Source organism: Rana temporaria, chromosome 6, assembly GCF_905171775.1.
Source record: "Rana temporaria chromosome 6, aRanTem1.1, whole genome shotgun sequence".
NCBI classification, from domain to species: Eukaryota; Metazoa; Chordata; class Amphibia; order Anura; family Ranidae; genus Rana; species Rana temporaria.
Window position 1 is genome coordinate 57,783,013 of NC_053494.1, and position 27,269 is coordinate 57,810,281.

A 27,269-nucleotide genomic window follows, 5' to 3' on the forward strand; every position below is an offset into this window, starting at 1 on the left:
CAATCATCTATATGGCCTAAGAAATCGGAATCTACGAGTATTTCATGACTTCAGTTTCGCCGGATATAAACAGTGCCGTTGGGAAAGCATCTTATCACACCGACCTTGGTGTGGTCAGATGCTTTGAGGGTAGAGGAGAGAGCTAGAGTCCAATAGACCCCAATTTCTTTTTTTTAAAAGAGTACCTGTCCCTACCTATTGTTATCATAGGGGATATTTACATTCCCTGTGATAACAATAACAACGCTAAACAAAACAAAAAAAGCTTTTAAAAATGTATGTAGTTTGTCGGCGCTGCACGGTTGTGTGCATTTTAAATGTCATGTTTGGCATCTATGTATTCGGCATAAGATCATCTTTTATATTTTACCAAACATTTGGGCAATATTGTGTGTTTTAGTGCATTCAAATTCAAGTTTTCCCCATGTAAACAAAATGTGTCAGAGAGGGCATTGTCTTCAAGTGGTTAGAAGAGTGGGTGATGTGTGGCATAAAAATACCAGGACAGTTTAAACCCCCCCCCAAATGGCCCCATTTTAGAAAGTAGACACCCCAAGCTATTTGCTGAGAGGCATGTTGAGTCCATGGAATATTTTATATTTTTCACAAACTTGTCACTAAATTATATATTGGTCACACATGACATGGGTATATGTGGATATACACCCCAAAATACATTATGCTGCATCTCCTGAGTATGGGGAAACCATACTCAGGAGGCATGGTGAGTATTTTGCAGCTCTCATTTGTTTTTGAAATGAAAGAAAAAAGGAGTTAAAAAAAAAATCCAATTTTTAAAACTGCGACAAAAAGCGAGATCTGCAAAATACTCAACATGCCTCTTAGCAAATAGATTGAGGTGTTTTCCTTCAAAAATTGGGTCATTTGCTCTTTACCCATTGTTCGTCATAGTGATATATATTTTTTTGGTTATATGCATGTTTGATTCAAACTTCCCTTCCTTTTCTAATACCTTGAGTTTTGACATAATTTTGTAACAGCTATTTGTTATTAGTCCCCTTCCTTTGTTTCTTTTCGTTTTATTCAAGTTAATTGAGCCAGGGTATGCCCAATTGCCCAAACCTTCCCACTGGCAGTTGAATAATTTCTTACTCCAATAAACCCCCTCCAAAATGGAACTAGAAACCGCATTGCAGCACTACTTTCTTGAAAATGATACCCCCAATATCTCCCCTTCCACTCTTTGGGAGGCCCACAAGGCGGTTCTCCGGGGGCGCTGTATGGCGATCGCCTCGGCCATTAAAAAGAATGCAAGAGCATCTAAACTGCAAGCTGAAAGGAACCTCAGGGCCCTGGAGCTCTGACTGCAAACCTTACCATCCCTATCCCTTCTAAAAATAATTGTTTGTTTGCAAACAACACTTCGAGACCTGGCAATGGGCCAGGTGGAGAAGGCGCTCCTTAGGCTAAAACAAGTATATTATGTAGGGCTGCAACTAATGATTATTTTCTAAAAAAATTGGGCCAAGTTGTTGTTGGGCAGATTACAAAACACTAATTGCCGCAAAAACACATTACATGCTTTTCTGCAGCTTCTCCATTGAAGTATATTGAACCAAAAAAATAAAAAATAATAGCACCGGTTTGCGTTAAAAAGTCCTTGCCCTTTCCAAATACGCAGCAGCTGAAAAAAAAACATGGATGTGAATGTGTCCCATAGGAAAACATGTAAATGAACTGTAGTGTGTTTCTGCAAAAAACACCAAAAAACAGAGGTGTGAACCCAGGCCTGAGATGTTTAGTAACATAATGGGGTAAAAAAAACAAAAATAAAGTACAAAAAGAGCAAATAATCGCTACTGTAAGGGGTTCATTTTTTTTACCATGGGACAGTGAAAGTGAGATTTACGGTAGTGATTTGCTTTTTTGTACTATAAAGGGCTAATTTTAGTTTTTTAACCCCATTATGTTACTGGCGTTCCCACACGACTACCCAGGGCCGCCATCAAGGGGGTACAGGCAGTACACCTGTAAGGGGCTTAGTGGTCCCCAGGGCCCCAGATGGCAACCCCCCTTTTTTTAAATTAATTTTTTATAAAAATAAAAAAAAAAGGCCAATTTTTTTTTTAGGGGTTCGGATGGCAACCCCCCTTTTTTTCCCATATATTTTTTTTACATATATATTAATTTTATATATATATATATATATATATATATATATATATATATATATATATATATATATATATATAGTACAGACCAAAATTAACACATGTGGAATTATACATAACAAAAAAGTGTGAAACAACTGAAAATATATTTCATATTCTAGGTTCTTCAAAGTAGCCACCTTTTGCAGCAGACACATCTCTAGAACTGATAAGAGGAGACTGTGTGAATCAGGCCTTCATGGTAGAATATCTGCTAGGAAACCACTGCTAAAGAAAGGCAACAAGCAGAAGAGACTTGTTTGGGCTAAAGAACACAAGGAATGGACATTAGACCAGTGGAAATCTGTGCTTTGGTCTGATGAGTCCAAACTTGAGATCTTTGGTTCCAACCCCCGTGACTTTGTGCGACGCAGAAAAGGTGAACGGATGGACTCTACATGCCTGGCTCCCACCGTGAAGCATGGAGGAGGAGGTGTGATGGTGTGGGGGTGCTTTGCTGGTGACACTGTTGGGGGTTTATTCAAAATTGAAGGCATACTGAACCAGCATGGCTACCACAGCATCTTGCAGCGCCATGCTATTCCATCCATCAGGACAATGACCCCAAACACACCTCCAGGCTGTGTAAGGGCTATTTGACCAAGAAGGAGAGTGATGGGGTGCTGCGCCAGGTGACTACCTCTTGAAGCTCATCAAGAGAATGCCAAGAGTGTGCAAAGCAGTAATCAAAGCAAAAAGGTGGCTACTTTGAAGAACCTAGAATATGAAATATATTTTCAGTTGTTTCACACTTTTTTGTTATGTATAATTCCACATGTGTTAATTAAAAGCCTTTTCCGTGTCCAAACTGAGGGCTAGCGATTCTGGGCCATCTACTTTAACCACTTAAGCCCCGGAACATTTGGCTGGCCAAAGACAAGGCCACTTTTTGCAATTCGGCACTACGTCGCTTTAACTGACAATTGGTCGTGCAACGTGGCTCCCAAACAAAATTGACGTCCTTTTTTCCCCACAAATAGTGCTTTCTTTTAGTGGTATTTGATCACCTCTGCGTTTTTTTTTTGTGCTATAAACAAAAATAGTTTACATGCACACGATCCAGCATTGAAGTGGCCTTTTGATGGTGACAACAGTCATCCCTGGTCATCCCTGCACAATGTGTGTGAACATAGCCACTTTATATTCAATAGGGATGTATGTGACAGGATAACAACTGATTAAAGTGTATGTAAACCCTCCATACACCCAGTGAAGTGAACAGTCTTAGGCCCCATACACACGAGAGGATTTATCCGCAGATACGGTCCAGCGGACCGTATCCGCGGATAAATCCTCTCAAGGATTTCAGAAGATTTCTATGCGATGGCGTGTACACACCATCGCATTGAAATCCGCGCTGAAATCCTCTGGCGATGACGTGTCGCGCCGTCGCCGCTATTATGACGCGGCGACGGCGCGACGCTGTCATATAAGGAATTCCACGCATGCGTCAAATCATTACGACGCGTGCGGGGAATCCCTTTGGACGGATGGATCCCGTAAGTCTGTACAGACGAGCGGATCCATCCGTTGGGATGGATTCCAGCAGATGGATTTGTTGTGCATGTCAGCAAATATCCGATCTGCTGGAATCCATCCCAGAGGAGATTTCTCCGCGGAAACAGATCCGCTGGCGTGTACAAACCCATTTGCTGGGATTTATCTGCGGATGGATTCTATCGTGTGTATGGGGCCTCAGATGATACACAGAGATTAACCAAATCTCTCTACATAGGTTTTAATTGTATATCTGCTGTGTTCACATTTATATACAGTTAAGAAAGTTGAGATCGCGTTAGGAGATTTTCTCTTCCTGGTTAACACAGGGGGGGTTATTTACGAAAGGCAAATCCACTTTGCACTACAAGTGCAAATTGCACTGAAAGTGCACTTGGAAGTGCAGTCGCTGTTGATCCGAGGGCTAGATCTGAAATGAGGGGAAGCTCTGCTGATTTTATTATCCAATCATGTGCAAGCTAAAATGCTGTTTTTTTTTTTTCCTTGCATGTCCCCCTCGGATCTACAGCGACTGCACCTCCAAGTAGTGCAAAGTGGATTTGCCTTTTATAAAATAACCCCCAGCATACATCCAAGATAGCCAACATTGCTGATTGGAGGAAAGGCACACACACACCCTCTCATCATAGGCAGAGACTCTCAGAGCAGTTTTGTAATAGGAGCTGCTCTCTTCTATTCTATTTTAGCAACCTCCTTTGACAAAAGATTCTGGCTGCTTTTGTCTAAAAATATGTCAGGAGTTCTCAGGCTGATAACAGAGGAACCATTCAGAAGAGAGCTATAAGACTTGGCTCATTGAAAAGAGATAACAAAATACTGCAGACTTATGTGCCCAGCTCAAATTTCATGAATCGGGTTTACATACACTTTAATTGAATTAGGAGACCGTCACCTCAGAATAGGAAGTGCATGAACAAGCACCTCATGACAGGATTACCAGGTGTTCTTTTAAAACTATTTTACCCGATATACCACCAAAAGTTTTTTTCTTTTTTTGCATAAAAAGAAGTATACAGTACAGTTACAGCACCAAAACAATGCAAAACAAGGAGAGATCAAGGGGCTCCTTTTTAGACTGACCTGTCTCCTGCCTGACTTCCAGTCTAACGTCTAAAACTGTGTTGAACTGCTGGATGAGGCTAAAACTGAATTAACCAAGATTATTATATATATTATATATATATATATATATATATATAAAAATTATAAAGGTGGATGGTGTAACATTTTTAGTACCGGTTACTAGGTCAGAAACTCTATGAAAAGGCATCCCAAGACATAGCACATTTGTCATCAGCTTAGGTCACTTTACATTCACCTGTCTATAACCCATATACAGAAGTTGGGTGGACAATGACAAGGTTACAATCACTTTGTGGGAAAAAGTGGGTGACATCTGGTAAAAAATGCAATCATAGTATAAACTTGAGTCAGGCTGCATTTTTCCTATAAGGGTTAAAAAAAAAAAAATAAACAAACAATGTGATGCATTGTAACAATGCAATTTAGGTCGCACATTTTTAGAGTGCCAGTTAATGTGAATGAGCCCTTATTCTTCTCCAATGATCAGACTGCAACACAAATTTTGTAGCAGGCCGTAAAGTGAGAGGCTATAGCACAGGGCTGGTCCGTGCCATCTAAGAACAGGACCTGCAAAGGCACCAAGCTATACATGATTGTGTCATCTCCAACCCAGCACTTTTGTTTAGGAAATTAATGTGGATACTAGATAATGCCTAAATAGTGCCAGCTGGAGGAAAAAAGAAGATCAGGGCATTATCTAAACATGAATCTTTCAAAAATGTGCGGTCTTTAAAAATATAATAATTATTAAAACAAGTTTACAGTTAGCTCTCTTTGGATACAAAAAGTAAATATACAGTACATGAATCACATGCACATAGCAAATCACAGACAAGGAGAAATAATTTGAAAAGCACAGTACCTCATAGGTAGCTAGGAAATCCCTTAGTCTACCCACAGTAGAAACATACAAAACAGGACTCATCACTCGTCGAACAAACTTCTCAATATATGCTGCCGTCAGTGGTCCTTTATATTCAATTGGTCCAAAACTGCAACAATAAATACATTTTTTATTTTATTGGAGAAAAATATGTTTGTAGAAACTTAGCCTTATGCAAGTCAAAACCAGAGCCAACAAGCATAGGAGGATATTTTTCACATCTACACACTGCAAAAAAAAATAGCCATTTAAATTTTTACATGCACCTCTGTGTTTTTGGGCGCACTTAAGTCTAATGCCGCATACACACCATCACTTTATGTGATGAAAAAAAACGACACTTTCTGTGAAGTAAAAAATGACGTTTTTGAAACTTCAATTTTCAAAGACGAAGTTGCCTACACACCATCGTTTTCTCACAATGTTCTTGCAAAGTGAAGTTACGTTCCACCACGTTTTACCATTGAAGCTTGCCTCTGGGCATGCGTGGATGAAAAAACGTCTTACAAAACGACGTTTTTTGCTACACACGGTCAATTTCTGTGAAGTAAAAAGTGCACTTTTGAAAAACGACACATAAAATTGAAGCATGCTTCAATTTTTTTTTGCTCGTTTTTTACAAGACATAAAACAACGTTTTCCCCCACACACAGTCAATTAAAGTGACGTTTTTAAAAACGTCATTTTTTTTCATCACATAAAGTGATGGTGTGTACGCGGCATAAGGAAGAACATGAGTGTACATATTTCATGAGTTTTTACAAGCATTTTCAACTTGCTGTAGGTGGGCACAAGGCAGCTTGTCATCTCATGGTCGCAAGCACCTTCCCTGGATAGCTACTATGTATTCAGCCACAACAAAGACTGACAAGTTGCTGCGGCAGCCACAAACAGGTGTGTAAAATCAGCCATGTTTCCTTAAAGCGGTATTAAACCCAAAACTGTGGTGGATGCATTGGTTTCCTTTTTTTAGGCTTCTTTCCCTCTGTATTCACCTGGTGATCCGGTCAGTAACACACCACCTGTATTAAAGGGCCTACACTCTGGCAGGATCACCAGGTAAAAATAAAAGAAAGCATAAAAAAAAAAAACACTAATGCAGCTCTTAAGACCCAAGAGCGGTTCACACTGGGGCAACACGACTTTCAGCACGACTTTGGGAGGCAACTTGAACACGACTTGAGTATGAATCACAACGCGACTTACAACACACGACTTGAAGTCGCCTCCAGGAGAGGGAACTCTATGCCAAATTTTAAATAAAAAAAACGGCATGGGTTCCCCCTCTAGGAGCATACCAGGTCCTTAGGTCTGGTATGGATTTAAAGGGGAACCCCCTACGCCGAAAAAACGGCGTGGGGGTCCCCCCCAAACCATACCAGACCCTTATCCGAGCACGCAGAACGGCCAGTCAGGAAAGGGGGTGAGGACGGGCGAGCGCCCCCCACCTCCTGAACCGTACCAGGCGGCATGCCCTCAACATGGGGTGGGTGTTTTGGGGCAGGGGGCGCCCTGTGGCCCCCCCACCCCAAAGCACCTTGTCCCCATGTTGATGGGGACAAGGGCCTCTTCCCGACAACCCTGGATGTTGGTTGTCGGGGTCTGTGAGCGGGGGGCTTATCGGAATCTGGGAGCCCCCTTTAATAAGGGGGCCCGCAGATCTCGGTCCCCCACCCTATGTCAATGAGTATGGGGTACATCGTTTTACCCCTTATTTTTTAATTAAGTGTATTTAAAGCGGAGTTCCAACCACAATTAGCATTTTTTAAATGTATGTCCTTTCATCCTGCGTTTTTATAATATAAATCCGGTCACTTACTATTTTACAATCCGCCGCCGATCCGCATAGATATTCAAAAAAGATAGTTTATAAAACTATGTCTACACCATTGTCATTTTGCTTGTGGGCATTGTGAAGCCTACAAGCACTTACTTCCTGGAAGTCTTGGATGGTGAGTGATAATTGGACAGCACACTGCATCCTGGGAAATGATGACACACATTTACCAGGAGCATTAGAGGGAGATGTCAGAATCCTAGGTGGTTTCAAAGGCAGATTTTGTGGGACTGCATAGCAACAGGCATTTCCAGCAATAATGAAAAAAACATTTTGGGATGGAAACTCCACTTTAAAAAGTGTATTTGTTCCCAAAAAATTGCACTTGTATAACAGCTGCGCAAATACGGTGTGACAAAGTATTGTAGCGACTGCCATTTTATTCTTTAGGGTGTATTATATATATATATATATATATATATATATATATTTATTGTTTGGGGGTTCTAATTAGAGGGAAGGAGATGGCAGTGAAAACACAGGGGAAGCTCCATTAGCATTGCTGGTTGTCTTTTCATGCCAACGGCCACCACAACATGGCGCCAGATCACAGAAGGAAGTATCCTGTGTCTGTGCGTCCCCACCTCCCTCGCCGCGCGATCGCGCCGGCCGGTAATTGAGGCCTCGGCTTTGCGGCCTTCTGCAGGCCTATGCTTCCTTCCCCAGGCGCCAGGTCGCTAATTCTAGTCGCAATTGCGACCTGGTGCACGGATTTAGTCGAACCCTGGCCTAGAAAATATGTATTGAAATAAAAAGTCCTGTGCTTATTATGTACTTTGTTTTTGTCTTAACATTGTGACCTGGAAGTAGTAACAAATGTAACAATTTATATTCAGAGACGTCAATCAAAGTTGCAGATGTGCTGGCAAAGTTCTAATACCGACAATCTAAACAGCATGAGCTAGTATTTGCATTTAGCTCCTTAAAACAGAGCCTGCTGAAACAAAAACTATTTAAAGACGTGAAAAGTTTTCTGAAACTAAAGGGGGGTCATATAAGACTGAAAATTTTATTAACCAGGTGTTGAATGTACTTTCAGAAATAAAGTATTGTGCAACATCTAGACAGTGATATGCAACCAATCCACTCCAACAAAAGCAGCTTTAAAAACAAATTAATAAATCAGCACCCAGCACACATTCAAATTTCCCTTATAAAGCTAAAAAAATTAGAAACTGAATGGCAAGTGTAGTGCCATTGGCTGCCGCCAATTAAACTCAGCTAGCCAATTGGGGGAGAGGTGGCGGGGCCCGGTCGGGGCTGCGTGTCTGAATGGGGGACTCTGCTTTGGTGCCCCCATAGAAAGCTGCTTGCTGTGGGGGCACTGAACAGGAGGGAAAGTCCAGGATCACAGAGGAGGATCTGGGCGGCTTTGTGCAAATCCACTGCAAAAGAGCTGGTAAGTATAACGTTTTTTTTTTTACCTATAAAAAAAAAAAAAAAAAAGGAGCCTTTACCATCACTTTAACCACTGGGCACTTAAAACCCCCTTCCTAACCAGACCAATTTTCAGCTTTCGGTGCTCACATTTTGAATGACAATTGCTCAGTCATACAACACTGTACCCATATGAAATTGTTGTCCCCTTTTCACACACATATAGCTTTCTTTTGGTGGCATTAAATCACTGTTGTTTTTTTTTGTTTTTTTTGCACTATAAAAAAGAAAAAAAAAAAAAAGACTGAAAATTTGGTAACAAAATTAGCAAATTAGTCATTTTTCTTCATAAATTTTGGCCAAAATGTATACTGCTACATATCTTTGGTAAAAAGAAGTACAAATTGGTGTATATTTGGTCTTTGTTAAAATTATAGAGTCCACAAGCAATGGTGCCAATATCTGAAAATTGATCACACCTGAAGTATTGACGGCCTATCTCATTTCTGCATTTGCGGACGGAAGAAAATCCTATTTTTCTTCCGTCTGCCGGATCGGATGAACACGGACATACGGTCTGTGTTCATCCGATCCCCCATAGGGGAGAGCGGAGGAAACACAGGGCGGTCCCTGCACAGTGTGCGGGGACCGCCCTGTCAGCTGCCAGCTCAGCGGGGATTTTACGGAGGATCCCCGTTGAGCTTTTGCGGACACACGGAGCGGATCATTACTGATCCGCCCGTGTGAAAGGGCCCTTACATGGCAGAAAAGTACAAATACTCCCCAAATGACCGATTTTTGGAAAGAAGACATTCCATTGTATTTAGAAAGAGGCATGGTGAGTTTTTTGAAGTTGAAATTTTTTCCCACAATTAAAAAGTTAGGAGCCAGGAACACGCCCCGTCGAGCATACTTGAGTAGCGCCCGCATATGAAAGTGGTGTTCAAAGCACACATGTGAGGTGTCGCCGCGATTGGTAGAGAAAGAGCAATAATTCTAGCCCTAGACCTCCTCTGTAACTCAAAACATGCAACCTGTAGAATTTTTTAAACGTTGCCTATGGAGATTTTAAAGGGTAAAAATTTGTCGCCATTTCACGACCGGACACAATTTTGAAGCGTGACATGTTGGGTATCAATTTACTCGGCCTATTATCTTTCAAAATATTAAATAAATTGGGCTAACTTTACTGATGTCTTATTTTTTTATTTAAAAAAGTGTATTTTTTCCACAAAAAAATGTGCTTGTAAGACCCCTGCACAAACACGGTGGGACAGAAAGTATTGCAACGATCGCCATTTTATTCTCTAGGGTGTTAGAATAAAAAATATAGATAATGTTTGGGGGGTTCTAATTAGAGGGAAGGAGATGGCAGTGAAAATAGACAGGGGAAGCTCCACTAGCATTGCTGGTTGTCTTGTCATTTCAAATGGCCACCAAAAGATTGCACCAGATCACAGAAGGAAGCATAAGCCTACAGAAAGTCGCAAATTACCGGCCAGGCGATCGCGCGGGGGGGGTCCTTGGAGACACAGGATACCCCAGCTGTGCCGCGCCAGGTCGCTAATTCTAGTCACAATTGCGACCTGGTGCCCAGGGTTTGTCGAACCCTGCGTTAGAAAGCTCTTAACATTATCAAAACTTCAGTATTATAAATGCAAAGTAGAAGAAGATGATCGAAAAACGGAACAGCTCAACCCATGATTAAACCAGAGTTGTGTACTTACCTCTTATGGAACAGGTGAATTACAGGGTAATAGAATAAGCTCTTTTGTTTCCTGCACTTTCCCTGGTGCCACCAGCAGTTGACAGCCACAAACAGTACCTGAGGGAACCAAAATAATATTTAAACAAAGTCTGTTTAAACACTGTTTAGGCTAATAAAACAATGTTAATCTTTCATGTTTTGTTGAACACACAATTTAACCATTCATTAGTCTAAGCTGGAAAAAAAACATCTAAAACTTCCTTTGTATTTAGCAACATCTCTGTCTACCTCTATCCTTAGCAGCAATCGCCTCCACCATGCATTTTTAAAAGCTGCTGGATTGGCTTCTGGAAACATCAAGGTAATGTCTAAACTATATCTCTTACAAATGTCTTAAAAGAGAAAACATACTCACCTAGGGGGATGAGAAACAAACACCACTGATCACTCAGTTCTCCCCACGGGACTGTGGAGGGGGCGGGAAAGGCGTTCAGCTAATCCAATCACTGGTAGGCTAGGCCAGGTGCCAATCCAGGCATCTTTAACCCACTGTCCGCTGAAAATGGGTCACAGGAGTGCAGAACAAAACTGCACTCCTGTGACCTATAGGAGAAGTATAGCCAAAAAAGCTTTGGCTATACTTGCCCTTTAGTCTATATTTCTTGGATTCCTTGTTTATGGCACATAATTGGGATGGGTTGACATCTGGACTATACCTTGACCCTTCCACACAAAATATACTTCTTTATTGGGTAATACCATGTTTCAGGTCATGTGCTTTTTGCATCACCTAAGTTCTATTCTGTGAAATGTACTGACACCGTTTTGTGAAATGTACAAGTTTGAATGTATTTTTATCTTATGATAAAATTCTGCATAGCAAAGCAGCCCCAAACCCATTATGCTAGCATCATACTCTTCAGTTGGCATGAGTATTGGTATGTAGAGCTTTTTGTGTTGTCAGCTGAGCACATCATCAAAAGAATAGGCGAGAGCCCAAACACATATCAAATGTACTCATTCCACAATAGATCAGGCAGTATTAGACACATGTATAATGCCTGTACTACTCAAATTTACTTCCCTAAAAACTAATTATACATGACACACCCAATTCACTGGTGAGATTACCTGGTCCGCAAGCCTACTAGCTACTTGCTCAATTTCTGCCCTTGCAGTAATGGACTGTGCGCACCATGGAGCATACAGGAAATACAAGGTTATCTCAGATTCCCGGCGAAGGTACTCGGCATAGTCAAGCTGGCCAAGGAAGAGATCCACCACTGATGTCTGAGTGGAGAAAAAGTGCACAGGTAGTCTTGCTGGCATAATGACATCCTTAGCTCGACTGGAAAGAGAAGGAGAGGGATCAGAAGAAAAAATAAAGTAAAAATCAGAACTAAAGTAAAACTTAAAGTGATCGTAAAGATACAACCTTTGATAGTAAACATGTTATACTTACCTGCTCTGTGCAATGGTTTTGCACAGAGCAGCCCCGATCCTCCTCTTCTGGGGGGGCATCTGCTGGAGCTCTTGGCTCTGCCTTCCTTTGAGGTGCTGCCATAGCAAGCTACTTGCTATGGGGGCACTCATGCAGGCTTGATCCCAAGCTGGACCGTGTGTGTCTATTGACACACAGTGTGCCTCTACCCCACCCCCTGTTCCCTCCTTACTGGACTTGATTGACAGCAGCATGAGCCAATGATTCCCACAGCTGCCTCCATGCCAAGCGAGGAGAGAGAGCGCTTATGCTCTCAGGCACATCGCTGGATTGAGACTGGGCTCAAGTATTTAGATCAAGCGAGACAAAATAAATTACACGGATGAGTGATGGATACTGGAGGTTTCAATCACCCAAGTCAATTGATTGCGACAGAAAAATAAATAAATACATCATCCAGAGTTGGTAATTAAGTCCTTTCTTCATGCTCTTGTGAATCAATTACGATCAATCTATATGTAAGCAAACATGTTGCATACAGGGTATGAGAAATCACCAAACAACCATGTACAAAAGGATTTTCTTTTCACTACAACCAATCAATTTGGGTTGATCAAAAACTGTCACTATCTGTTGCATATTGCTCAGCCATGCCACGTTTGTTTTGCTAGATAAATGACTTGGGGCTCTTTCACACGTCAGTTCAGTTTTTTAGATCAGTTTTTTTTTCCATCAGTTGATCCGTTTTACCTTCAGTTTTTCGTCCGTTTTTTGTCAGTTTTTCCATCAGTTTTTCCATTAGTTTTTTTTTGGGGGGGGCTTTTTACATACAGTGCCTGCCGCCGAGAATGTGTTTTTAGCACGACTGCATTGCGCTGATTCTCGGCGACAGGGTGCCAACATCTCGCACTCGCTGGAATAGTAAAAGCACTTGGGTCTGGTATGGGTTGTAAGGAGACCCCCCCCTACGCCGAGAAAACGGCGTAGGGGTCCCCCTACAATCCATACCAGACCCGTATCCAAAGCACGCTACCCAGCCGGCCAGGAAAGGAGTGGGGACGAGCGAGCGCCCCCCCCCTCCTGAGCCGTACTGGGCTGCATGCCCTCAACATGGGGGGGTTGGGTGCTCTGGGGCAGGGGGGCGCACTGCGCCCCCCCCCCCACAGCACCCTGTCCACATGTTGATAAGGACAGGGCCCCTTCCCGAGAACCCTGGCCGTTGGTTGTCGGGGTATGCGGACGGGAGGCTTATCGGAATCTGGGAGCCCCCTTTAATAAGGGGGCCCCCAGATACCGGCCCCCCACCCTAAGTGAATGGATATGGGGTACATCGTACCCCTACCCATTCACCTGGAGGCAAAAAGTTAAAGTTAATAAACACGACACAAGGGTTTTTAAAATAATTTATTAGTCTGCTCCGGAGGCCCCCCCTGTCTTCTTTATTAGCTCTTTCACCAGGGGGGGGCTTCTTCTTTGACGTCTTCGGGTGGGGGCCACTCTTCTTCGCCGCCGTCTGGTTCTCTTCCACCGCCGGGGGGGGGGGGGGGGGTCGCTTTTATAAAAGCGCCCCCCCCCCGGCGGGTTTCCTCCGACGTCTTCGGCGGGGGGTGGTGTGCTTCTTCTTCCGCTATCCGGGGGTCTTCTCCGCTCTCCGGGGGTCTTCTTCTATGTTTGCCGCTCTCCGCTGTTGACTCGGCGCACCCCGGTTCTTCCTCCCGCTGTCCGGTGCCTTCTCCTTCAGCGCTGAACGTCTTCTTCTTCTTCCGTGCTGTGACGTCGTCGTCTTCTTCTTCTCTTCTCCCGATGTTGACACGTCGCCTCTTCTCGCTGCAATGACGGGTGCGCGGCTTGCATCTTACTTATATAGGCCTCACAGTCCCATCATGCTCCGGTACCTACCTACGTGATACCTACCCACGTGGGTAGGTACCGGAGCATGATGGGACTGTGAGGCCTATATAAGTAAGATGCAAGCCGCGCACCCGTCATTGCAGCGAGAAGAGGCGACGTGTCAACATCGGAAGAAGAGAAGAAGACGACGACGTCACAGCATGGAAGAAGAAGAAGAAGAAGACGTTCAGCGCTGAAGGAGAAGGCACCGGACAGCGGGAGGAAGAACCGGGGTGCGCCGAGTCAACAGCGGAGAGCGGCAAACATAGAAGAAGACCCCCGGAGAGCGGAGAAGACCCCCGGATAGCGGAAGAAGAAGCACACCACCCCCCGCCGAAGACGTCGGAGGAAACCCGCCGGGGGAGGGGCGCTTTTATAAAAGCGCCCCCCCCCCCGGCGGTGGAAGAGAACCAGACGGCGGCGAAGAAGAGCGGCCCCCACCCGAAGACGTCAAAGAAGAAGCCCCCCCTGGTGAAAGAGCTAATAAGAAGACAGGGGGGGCCTCCGGAGCAGACTAATAAATTATTTTAAAAACCCTTGTGTCGTGTTTATTAACTTTAACTTTTTGCCTCCAGGTGAATGGGTAGGGGTACGATGTACCCCATATCCATTCACTTAAGGGGGCCCCCAGATACCAGCCCCCCACCCTATTAAAGGGGGCTCCCAGATTCCGATAAGCCTCCCGCCCGCATACCCCGACAACCAACGGCCAGGGTTGTCGGGAAGGGGCCCTGTCCTCATCAACATGGGGACAGGGTGCTCTGGGGTGGGGTGGCCGCAATGCGCCCCCCTGCCCCAGAGCACCCAACCCCCCCCCATGATGAGGGCATGCAGCCCGGTACGGCTCAGGAGGGGGGGGGGGGGGCGCTCGCTCGTCCCCACTCCTTTCCTGGCCGGCCGGGTAGCGTGCTTTGGATACGGGTCTGGTATGGATTGTAGGGGGGTCTCCTTGCAACCCATACCAGACCTAAGGGCCCGGTATGCTCCCGAGGGGGGGAACCCATGCCGGATTTTTATTTAAAATCCGGCGGGGACTTCCCCCTCAGGATTCATACCAAACGCCGCACACGGCGTTAGCGGATCGGATGGTAAACGGATCATCCGTTTTTCGTCCGTTCCGTTTTTTTGACAGAAGAAAAATAGGGTTTTCTTCCGTCCAAAAAAACGGAACTTAACGCAGACGGATGCTAACGGACGTTAGCGGATGCTCATCCGCTAACGGACGTTAACCCATAGGGAAGCATTGCGGTCCGTTAACGGATGTCCAAAAAACGGACGAACGGAACGGACGTGTGAAAGAGCCCTTAGTCAACAGTTTTGGACACCAATCGTTTACTTTTATTGCACAGTGTATGGCCACCATTAAACATACAACTCCTCGACACTGTATCCAAAAATAAAAACAAATAAATAGCAACATAAGTGATGTGTAAATTATTGCAATCATTTTTGTGAATCCCCCTTTCACATGTAACTGAAAGATTGCTAATATAAAATTCATAATGTTTTGAGGCAATATAACTGATCTTTGCAAAAAATACATAAATCTAAAGCAGTTTTGTTCATATTAGCAACATATTGCACATGCTCATGAAAAATTTGTTAATTTAACTACTGGGAGGGAGAAACAAAGAAAACACGTCATTCTTCTAGTGTCAATATTACATTTTCCCACACGTCTAATCAACCATTGCACTCATTGCCAAGTTCTACGTGGTGTTGCACCAGCCACACTGAATCACTCTACAAGTGAAATGTGACAACTGTTAAAGAAAGGAAAAGGGATATGCGACACCTCCTAATTTTTAGTCTGTGCGCCAAAGTAATCCAGCACTTGAGCCGACGTTTAAGTGTCCCCAAACTTTTTAGTACAAGGGTATATTTTAGAAATATTCATGGACCAAAAACAAAATTTGCTTTTGTAAATGAATGAATCAGATCTAAATGAATGAATTCAATTTTACTTAGGCCCTTTCACGCTGCCGTGACTTGAAAGTCATGCGATTTCAGGGAATGCCAGTGTGAACTTGAGGTCTATGAACCTCAACTCGAATCAAAGTCAGACAAAAGTAGAACAGGCACTACTTTGAAGTCGCACATATATGAATGGTACTGGAATTGGAAAACATGGGGTACGACTTGTATATTATAGTCCAATGAACAAAACACTATATTGATACGTGAAACAAATAAGTGTTGTATAAACAAAAAAGTCTAGAATAAACACCAGTGATGATGCTATAAAAATATTATGGTAAACTCAAATTTTGAAACACCCATGTGAAAACAGTCTCTTCCAAATGCTGTAGTTTCTTCACAGATAGAAAGTGTATGGTAAAATCCACCACGAGAGAAGTGCCTGCTTACCGGATCTCAGTGACCCCCTATTACAAAGGGTCAAAGACAGCTTTAAAACAGATGTGGCTCACTCTACTCCAGCCACATCCGAATGATGATAGGTCAGATCACACCCACAGACTCGATGGACTCCAATGGCAGAAATCATACCAAAAAGACAACAAAAATAGCTCCCAAACCGTATAGTATTTATTAAGAAAGGATTGAAAAAAAAAAAACTCTTACATCAGATCAAGAAATAAACAGCCTTAAACCTGCGGTGCCGGCCGGTCGCCTGCAGGTAAACCCGTTCCTGACGGTAGGTAATGGGGAGTGACGTTTGCTCGCCGTTCTGCCCTTTTGCAATAACTTGCGTCTTCCAGGGGCTATGAACTTATTTGGTTCAGATGGTGTCAAGTGTGTGAGCCAGGTGAGAAGTACAAAGACGTGTGTCTTGCCTACAGTCATGCATGGTGGTGGGAGTGTCATGGTCTGGGGCTGCACAAGTGCTACCGGCACTGGGGAGCTACAAGTCATTGAGGGAACCATGAATGTCAACATGTATTGTGACAGAGCATGATCCCCTCCCTTCAGAGACTGGGCCTCGGGGCAGTATTCCAACATGGTAACGGCCATAAACACACCTTCAAGATGGCCACTACCTTGCTAAAGAAGCTGAGGGTAAAGGTGATGGACTGGCCAAGCATGTCTCCAGACCTAAACCCTATTAAGCATCTGTGGGGCATCCTCAAATGGAAAGTGGAAAAGCAAAAGATCTCGAACATCCACCAGCTCTGTGATGTCGTCATGGAGGAGTGGAAGAGTACTGCAGTGGCAATCTGTGAAGCTCTGGTGAACTCCATGCCCAAGAGGATTAAGGTAGTGCTGGAAAATAATGGTGGCCACACAAAATATTGACACTTTGGGCCCAATTTGGACATTTTCACATAGGGGTGTACTCACTTTTGTTGCCAGCGGTTTAGACATTAATGGCTGTGTGTTGAGTTATTTTGAGGGGACAGCAAATTCACACTGTTATACAAGCTGTACACTCACTACTTTACATTGTAGCAAAGTGTCATTTCTTCAGTGTTATATAGGATGAAAAGACACAAGTCCATCTAGTTCAACCATAATATAGTATTGTCACAGGAAAAGATATAATAAAATATTTACAAAAATGTGAGGGCTGTACTCTCTTTTTTGAGATACCGTGTGTGTATATATGTTTTTGGAGGTGGCCAGAGTTGGCTCAGGTAGCATCCCCCAGCCGAGAGAGGCCTGGGTTACTACAGGTAGAATTTATCCCCCCCCAGCCATCAGTGTATATAGAACAGGTGAGATGTACACACACACTGTCACCTCATCCCTTTAAACCCAAACACACATGAATTACACAGGTTCTGAGGGTAATTTAATGCAGATAAGGCACCAAGTGAGTTTAATTGCCACCTTAATCAGCCACAGAACCTGTGTAATTTACATGCATTTGTGTTTCAGGCCTGGTTCACACTGGTATGTTTTGACATGTCAAAACGCCGGTATTTGCCGCAAATTGCACCGCAATGGCACCGTCCTAAATCGGTGTGACGCCGCTGCACCGATTTCAAAAAGTAGTTTCTGTACTACTTTTTGCGATTTCGGCCCACGATTTACATTGACATCTGTGCAGAAACCTGCACAGGTGTTTCTATAATCGCTGTCGAAATCGGGACTGACAAGCGGGAGTGAAAAAGTTCAGCTGAACTCGCACGGCTTCCCTCCTGCAGCCCAGTGTGAACCTGGGCTAAAGGGATGAGGTGGCAACCCTAACACACACGTATAGATATAGGAGGTGGCCGGTGTTAACTCAGTCATTGGCCCCCAAGCTAGCACAGTGTATATAGAAGAGGCAAGATGTATACACACATATATATATATTGGAGGTGGCCGGTGTTACCTCAGGTAAAGTCCCCCCAGCACAGTGTATATAGAAGAGGCAAGATGTATACACACACACACATACATATATATATTGGAGGTGGCTGGTGTTACCTCAGGTAAAGTCCCCCCAGCACAGTGTATATAGAAGAAATGGATATAGGAGGTGGCCAGTGTTACCTCGGGTAGAGTCCCCCCAGCTAGCACAGTGTATATAGAAGTGGTGGGTTGTATATATAACTATATAGGAGTTGTCAGTGTTCCCTCAGGTAGAGTCCCCCAGTACAGTGTATATAGAAGTGGTGGGTTGTGTGTATATATATATAACTAAATAGGAGGTGGCCGGTGTTACCTCAGGAAGAGCCCCCCCAGCACAGTGTATATAGAACAGGTGGGATGTATATGTAGGAGGTGGCCGGTGTCACCTCAGGTAGGGTCCCCCTGCTAGCACAGTGTATATAGAAGAGGTGGGATGTATATATAAGAGGTGGCCAGTGTTACCTCAGGTAGAGTTAGGGTTGCCACCTCATCCCTTTAAAAAGGAACACATATGAATTACACAGGTTCTGAGGCTAATTGAATGCAGATAAGGCACCAAGTGAGTTTAATTACCACCTTAATCAGCCACAGAACCTGTGTAATTCAGATGTGTTCCTTTTTAAAGGGATGAGGTGGCAACCCTAGGTAGAGTTCCCAGCACAGTGTATATAGAACTGGTGGGATGTATTATAGGAGGTGACCGGTATTACCTCAGGTAGAGTCCCCCAGCACAGTGTATATAGAACAGGTGGGATTTATATATAAGAGGTGGCCGGTGTTACCTCAGGAAGAGCCCCCCCAGCACAGTGTATATAGAACAGGTGGGATGTGTATATATTTATAGAAGGTGGCCGGTGTTATCTCAGGTAGAGTCCCCCTACTAGCACAGTGTATATAGGAGGTAGCCGGTGTTACCTCAGGTAGAGTACCCCCAGCACAGTTATAGAACTGGTGGGATGTATATGTAGGAGGTGGCCGGTGTTACCTCAGGTAGGGTCCCCCTGCTAGCACAGTGTATATAGAAGAGGTGGGATGTATATATAGGAGGTGGCCGGTGTTACCTCAGGTAGAGTCACCCAGCACAGTTATAGAACTGGTGGGATGTGTATATATAGGCGGTGACCGGTGTTACCTCAGGTAGAGTCCCCCAGCACAGTTATAGAACAGGTGGGATGTGTATATATTTATAGGAGGTGACCGGTATTACCTCAGGTAGAGTCCCCCCAGCACAGTGTATATAGAACAGGTGAGATGTATTATAGGAGGTGGCTGGTGTTACCTGCAGGTGAACCTGAGCGCCACGATGAGAGCGCAGCTCAGCGCTATGGCCCCGCACAGCAGCTCAGGCCTCCGGCCCATCAGGTTCAGCAGCCGCTTAACGTGCAGCCACCCCGGCCTCTGCATTCCGCTTATAGAGCCGAGGGGCGGCCCGAGCCTGCGGGAGGCAGGACACAGCGTCTCCTCCTCACACCCCGGGCCCGCCACCAACACGAACCGCGCGCCGCCACGTCTGCCACCACACTTCCGCGGCCGGGCTCAGGGAGAGGCGGGGAACGTGGAGAAAGAACTAGCCGGGGACACGAGCGCAACCAGGCACTGTATTCAACTAGACTCCCTGGATGGAAACGTACACTCACAGCTGGCCTTTGGACACGCCGTGCTGATTATATGTGTGTATGAGGAGGACTGTGCACACCTTACATACTGTACATGATCCTCCATACAGACATTGTATTGATATCTACCCATGCAGGCCTAGTGACTGGCTATATCCAGGCAAGGGGCCCATTGATATCATTGTGGTAAGGGCTCATCTGCACACAGACAGTTGGAGGCTTAAAATAAGATACAGCAATCATACTGCATCGGGCAACTGTAACCATTCGCACTTGGCGTTTCCGGAAAAAAACTAAGACGCACACAGAAAACGCGCTGCAAATGCACTGAAAACGCGCATTGTGCTTGTTTCGCCTGCATTTGTTATTGGCACCCCTGGCATGGTGGGGGGAAAAATGCCACACCACTTCAAAAAAAGGTTTTGGAGCTTCTTGGGGGAATTTGTTGCGCGTAAAGCAGCCCATTTAAAGGGGTTGTAAAGGTTTGTTTTTTATTTTCTACATAGGTTTCACACTACTACACTACTTTCATCCTACTTTGCTCTGTGTTCAATGTTTCCCTATGAGAGCGTCTTGTAGCGTCCTACACAAGTCGGTCCGACTTTGAAAATGCTCCCTGTACTACTTTTGGTCCTACATTGATCCTACTTCAGGCCCATTGAATATCATTGAAGTCGGACCAAAGTAGTATCCTGTTCATGAAAGTAGGATGGATGTAGGACCAATGTAGGATAAATGTAGGACCGATGTAGCAGAGCCAAGTAGGATGAAAGTAGTGTAGTAGTGTGAACCCAGCTGGGTTCACACTACTACACTACTTTCATCCTACTTTGCTCTGCTACATCGGTCCTACATTTATCCTACATTGGTCCTACATCCATCCTACTTTCATGAACAGGATACTACTTTGGTCAGACTTCAATGATGTAGGACCAGTAAGACAGCTCTCATAGGGAAACATTGAACACAGAGCAAAGTAGGATGAAAGTAGTGTAGTAGTGTGAACCCAGCCTCAGGGAGAAGTTACACCTACAGGTAGGGTTGCCAACTCCTCCCTTTAAAACAGAACACATATTAATTACACAGGTTCTGTGGCTGATTAAGGAGGTAATTAAACTCACTTGGTGCCTTATTTGCATTAAATTAGCCTCAGAACCTGTGTAATTCATATGTGTTCTGTTGAGGCTGGGTTCACACTACTACACTACTTTCATCCTACTTTACTCTGCTACATTGGTCCTACATTTATCCTACATTGGTCCTACATCCATCCTACTTTCATGAACAGGATACTACTTTGGTCCGACTTCAATGATATTCAATGGGCCTGAAGTAGGATCAATGTAGGACCAAAAGTAGTACAGGGAGCATTTTCAAAGTCGGACCGACTTGTGTAGGACGCTACAAGACGCTCTCATAGGGAAACATTGAACACAGAGCAAAGTAGGATGAAAGTAGTGTAGTAGTGTGAACCCAGCCTTACTGCTGCTGTAATCACAAGTCGGATGTCAAAAGTCGGATGGTTAGGACAAGGCTCCTACTTTGGTCCGACTTCAATGATATTCAATGGGTTGAAGTAGGATCAATGTAGGACCAAAGTAGTACAGGGAGCATTTTCAAAGTCGGACCGACTTGTGTAGGACCAGTTAAGACAGCTCTCATAGGGAAACATTGATTTTCACACGTCATGCTACATGAGCTCCCAATGTAGGACCGTTGTCGGACAAGTGTGAACCCAGCCTGAAAGAGATGAGTTGGCAACCCTACCTACAGGTAAGCCTAGATTAAGGTGCTTGCACGGTCTCTGAGATATTTGCAATTTCCCCATGCAACGCCTCCTTCTGCGCATGCGCCATCTTGAAAGGGCCGCCGTTTCAAGCCGGGGGTCATGCCGTTAAAGGCAGCTCCCACGCATGTGTGGGAGTGACGTCACGCGACTTCGGCCAGTCACAGTGCCGGAGTTCGAGGCCCCTGGAAGAAGAGGGGTGAAGATGGACTCTCGCTGCCATGGAGGAAGACAACGACATTGCGGGCTTCTACTGAAGGTAAGTGTCATATAATGGGCTACTATGCGATGCATAGTAGCCCATTATGCTTTACCTTTGCAGGGAGACATAGAGGAAGTAAACCCCATCAGGGTTTACTTCCTCTTTAAGCTAGTGCATTGTTGGTTCACTAGCCCTTTCCTTCGATTTCCCTTCTAAATGCTTTTTTCTTTGTCTGAATTTCTCACTTCCTGTTTCTCCTCAGTAAGCTGTTCTGGCTGACTAACCCCCAGCCAGAATGGCTCAGATGATAGGGGCAAGCTTACTGAGGAGAAACAGGAAGTGATAAATTCAGACAAAGGGCCCTTTCACACCAGCGGACGAACGGTCCGCTTTTCATAAGTCCGTTTACGGACTTACAATGGTTCCCTATGGGATCACGCCCGTTAGCAGATGGAGCATCCGCTAACGTCCGTAATCACCCGCCTCCGTCAGGATCCGGTATTCAGACGGAAGAAAACCCTATTTTTCTTCCGTCTGACGGATCGGATGAATACGGACAGACGGTCCGTATTAATCCGATTCCCCATAGGGGAGAGCGGAGGAGAGACAGGGCAGTCTCTGCACTGTGTGCGGGGACCGCCCTGTCAGCCGACAGCTCAGCGGGGATTAACGGAGGAATCCCAGCTGGGCTAACGGAGCGGATCAATACGGAATTCGCTCCTTGTGAAAGAGCCCAAAGGGGAAAAAAAAATTCAAAGGGAAATCGAAGGAAAGGGTAAGTGAACCAACAATGCACTAGCTTAAAGGAACCTATTTAAGAATGGGAACACCAATTTCTACTATGCTCAGGTATATATATATATATATACACATACACACACATACTTGCTAATGCCTTCTTAAAGGATAAGTTCAACCTTTGGAACATTACATGTTCCACCCATACTTAGGTGGAACGTGTAAGATGCTCCAGCTCCTGGAACATCCTGCCCCACCCCTTCTCGGCGTGACAGCAGATGAAGAAGCCCACATGATTGCATCATTCATTTACAATTTCTTGGGAATGAATGAACTACAAGTATCTTCATTCACCGTGACTACAGTTCTGAGTGAGGAGTGCTCTTGTGGTTCATTCACAAGCCCTGCAGCTTTCTATTAGACAGCCCTTGTGAAGGTACAAGCAGAAAGCTGCAGGGCTTGTCTGCAGAAGCCTGATCACGGGTGCAATGCCTAAAGCAGAGTTCAAGCCTGAGTGAAAAAAATTAAGTTAACAGCTACAAATACTGTAGCTGCTGACTTTTAATATTAGGGCACGTACCTGTCCAGGGAGATCTTGGCACCCCAGCCGAGCTTCGGATCAACTCCCGGGTGCTGCCACTACCATTCCTGGTAGGGGAACCTGGCAGTGAAGCCTTTCGGCTTCATAGCTGGTTCCCTACTGCGCAAGCACGAAGCGCGCTGTGCTTTCTAATTGGCTCGGTGGTGAGAGGAGGAGGGGGGCCCCGTCTCCGGAAGTGGGGAAGGGGACCTGTCAAAAACAGGTCCCCGTGTGACGAACCCTCGTCCTCAACAGCACTATGTCTGCCGTAAATGCTTCCTTTGTCCAGAACCAGCACTATGCAAGACCCTTAGCTGACCCAGTCGCCAGCCATAACACAGTGTAGGGTGAAAAACGACATCAAACTGCTTTATTATCACACATCTACACAGATATCCAACTTTGAGACACTCCCCCCCCCCCCACCCTTGGATTCAGGGCAGGTTAAACTGTCCAATGACAATAGACACACAGGTCAGGTGTATTCAAACTTCTCATCAGTAAACAGTCTTATCATCAGGGGGCTGCTGGAGGAGTCCCCTCCCTCTTTCCTTATAGCAAACACACTTGCACATCCCATAATATTTGAGGCAGACAGCCACAATAGAATACAGTTACACCCCAAACGCTCACAGCAAAAAGTACACAACAAAATGAGACAATATACAACATATATAGACAGTTGCAAGAATGGAATGATATGGATTTCTGCACAAATTGGTCATAAAATGTGATCTGATCTTCATCTAAGTCACAACAATAGACAATCACAGTCTGCTTAAACTAATAACACACACAGAATTAAATGTTACCATGTTTTTATTGAACACACCAAGTAAACATTCACAGTGCAGGTAGAAAAAGTATGTGAACCCTTGGATTTAATAACTGGTTGAACCTCCTTTGGCAGCAATAACTTCAACCAAGCGTTTCTTGTAGTTGCAGATCAGACGTGCACAAAGGTCAGGAGTAATTCTTGACTATTCTTGGGATGTCTGGTGTGAATCGCTTTCTTGAGGTCATGCTGCAGCATCTCAATCGGGTTGAGGTCAGGACTCTGAGCCACTCCAGCAGGCGTATTTTGTTCTGTTTAAGCCATTCTGTTGTTGATTTACGTCTATGCTTTGGCTCGTTGTCCTGTTGCAACACCCATCTTCTGTTGAGCTTCAGCTGGTGGACAGATGGCCTTAAAGGGGTTGTAAAGGGAAAAAAAAAATTCATAATAAGCATCCTTTACCTGCAGACATTCCTCCTTTCACTTCCTCATTGTTCGTTTTTGCTCAGAAGTTGCTCTATTCTTCTCTGTTCACTTCCTGCTTGTCTGATTTTACTGACCACCGTGACAGGAGGCTTTACTGCCGTGGTCAGTGACGTGCTCACCCCCTCTTGGGAACTACATCTGTGCGGCAGGACACTCTCTACGTGTTAGAGACTTCAAGGAGGTGTGAATTACTGGGCGTGCCGCAATTCATACTGGGAAATGTAGTTCTTACATGAACGAGCGATGCAAACTAGGAAGTGAATGAGAGAACGGAAACTAGAATGCCGGAGGTGATATAGATGAAAGAATTTAATAGGTATTTACTCGTTTTTTAACAGAATCATTACACTATTCTGTCTACCTTGCAGACATTAATTTTAGGCAAAAACTTTTTTTCCTTTACAATTCCTTCAAGTTCTCCTGCAAAATGTCTTGATAAACTTGGGAATTAATTTTTTCTTCGATGATATTAATCCGTCCAGGCCATGGCGCAGCAAAGCAGCCCCAAACCATGATGCCCCCACCACCATACTTCACAGTTGGGATGATGTTTTGATGTTGGTGTGCTGTGCCTCTTTTTCTCCACACATAGTGTTGTGTGTTTCTTCCAAACAACTCATATTTGGTTTCATCTGTCCACAGAATATTTTGCCAGTACTGCTGTGGAACATCCAGGTGCTCTTGTGCAAACTGTAAATGTGCAGCAATGTTTTTTTTTGGACAGCAGTGGCTTCCTCTGTGGTATCCTCCCATGAAATCCATTCTTGTTTAGTGTTTTACGTATTGTAGATTCGCTAACAGGGATGTTAGCATATGCCAGAGACTTTTGTAAGTCTTTAGCTAACACACTATGATTATTCTTCTCCTCATTGAGCAGTCTGCGCTGTGCTCTTGCAGTCATCTTTACAGGATGGCCACTCCTAGGGAGAGTTGCAGCAGTGCTGAACTTTCTCCATTTATAGACAATTTGTCTTACCAGAGACTGATGAACAGAACAGCAAGGCTTTTGGAGATACTTTTATAACCCTTTCCAGCTTTATGCAAGTCAACAATTCTTAATCGTAGGTCTTCTGAGAGCTCTTTTGTGCAAAGCATCATTCAAATCAGGCAATGCTTCTTGTGAAAAGCAAACCCAGAACTGGTGTGTGTTTTTTATAGGGCAGGGCAGCTGTAACCAACACCTCCAATCTCATCTCATTGATTGGACTCCAGTTGGCTGACACCTCACTCCAATTAGCTCTTGGAGATGTCATTAGTCTAGGGGTTCACATACTTTTTACACCTGCACTGTGAATGTTTACATGGTGTGTTCAATAAAAACATGTAATTCTTTGTGTGTTATTAGTTTAGGCAGACTGTGATTGTATATTGTTGTGACTTAGATGAAGATCAGATCACATTTTATGACCAATTTGTGCAGAAATCCATATCATTCCAAAAGGGTTCACATACTTTTTTCTTGCAACTGTGTGTGTGTGTTTATATATAGTCTGATTAGTACAGATCGGACTGGATTTCTCGGTCATCCTGTGCCCCTATCAGAGACACAGGGTGATCTACACATAAGAGGGCCTGGGGAAAATGGACACAAAGTTTCCAGAGCTCTCCAAGGTGGGCTGAGTTGCACAATCCCCCCACCCAAAGTGACTCCTGTCACACCCCTTTACCCCCTCCCCTCTGAAAGGTGCCAAATGTGGCCTGTGCACACACCGATCAAGCCACTGAAGACATCCTCTTTTTGCAGCGGTTTGGCCCAGTATGCATAAGATCTGGATGTTGACAGTAGTTCAGAAGAGCTACATATGCCCATAAGGCAATAGACTTTAACCACATCCCACACGGGCCACTGTACATATACGGCTGGGTGGGTGTTTCCTCCTTCTGAATGGATGTACAGTAACGTCCCCCAGAAGAAGGGGATCGAATGCCCGCGGTGCATCTCCGATCGGCAGGAGGGCTCTGTGATTGGCCCTCCTGATCACATGACAACCATGTCCAATCACAGCCATCATGTAATGTAAATAGAGAGCCGGTTGCTAGGCGATCAGCTCTCCTCTCCTCACACAGAAGCTGTCGGTGAGAAGAGGAGAGTGAGTATGAGCTGTTTTTTTACAGCTTTTTACACACTGATCACCAGCCTAGTGTAAACACACAATGTAAAACACACAAAGTCCCCACACAGTAAAAACACCTGTACCCCACATATGTCCCAGTAAAATCACATGTCCTAATGATTACCTGCACACATATGTCCGTGACCACCTGCACACATCTGTACATGATCATCTGCGTACATATGTCCGTGATCACACAAGCCTTACAAGTGTTCAGACACATTTACAGACTTCAAACACTTGGGCGTTAATTCATTTAATTGGGCAGAATAATTTGTTTATTCTGGCCACTGAAATTATTTAAAGCTCAAGCGCTAAACGCGCCTAACATTAACACACATTTAGGTGCGTTTAGACACGAGCATCAAGCGTTTTTTTTTCGCGCAAACGCTGCTGCTCCCGGATACCTTTTTTCCTTCCTCTAAACTTATCTGCCACAAAAAGCTGCTAAATGTCTATGTGGGTATAGACACCTACAGTGGGTAATTTTTTTTGATCCCCTGCAGATTTTGAAAGTTTGCCCTATTACAAAGAAATTAAGGGTCTATAAGTTTTTTAAATGCTAGAGACAGAATATCAACCAAAAATCCAGACAAAACGCGTAAAACAAATGCTATAAATTAAGTTGCAGTTCAGTGAGTAAAATAAGTATTTGATCCCCAAGCAAAACATGACATAGTACAGGGGGTCCCCGGGTTACGAACCCGTTAGGGACCTTCCTCCTGTTTGTAAATCGAAAATGTTCGTAAGTCGGCCGCACATGCACAA

The 27,269-nt window shown here is 44.4% G+C and overlaps 1 protein-coding gene across 2 annotated transcripts in view; it reads right to left on the reverse strand.

Annotated features, from left to right (window-relative positions):
• TXNDC11 (thioredoxin domain containing 11) overlaps positions 1-19,731 on the reverse strand; it is a 132,680-nt gene extending 112,949 nt beyond the window's left edge. For both annotated transcript variants that reach the window (XM_040356862.1, XM_040356861.1), the window contains exons 1-4: positions 19,484-19,731; positions 11,709-11,925; positions 10,597-10,694; positions 5,635-5,764 (exon numbers count right to left, since the gene is read on the reverse strand). In XM_040356862.1, coding sequence (XP_040212796.1) covers positions 5,635-5,764; positions 10,597-10,694; positions 11,709-11,925; positions 19,484-19,608 — 570 coding nt within the window. In that variant the 5' untranslated portion in view covers positions 19,609-19,731. The remainder of the gene's footprint in view (positions 1-5,634; positions 5,765-10,596; positions 10,695-11,708; positions 11,926-19,483) is intronic.
• Positions 19,732-27,269: the final 7,538 nt, after the last annotated feature.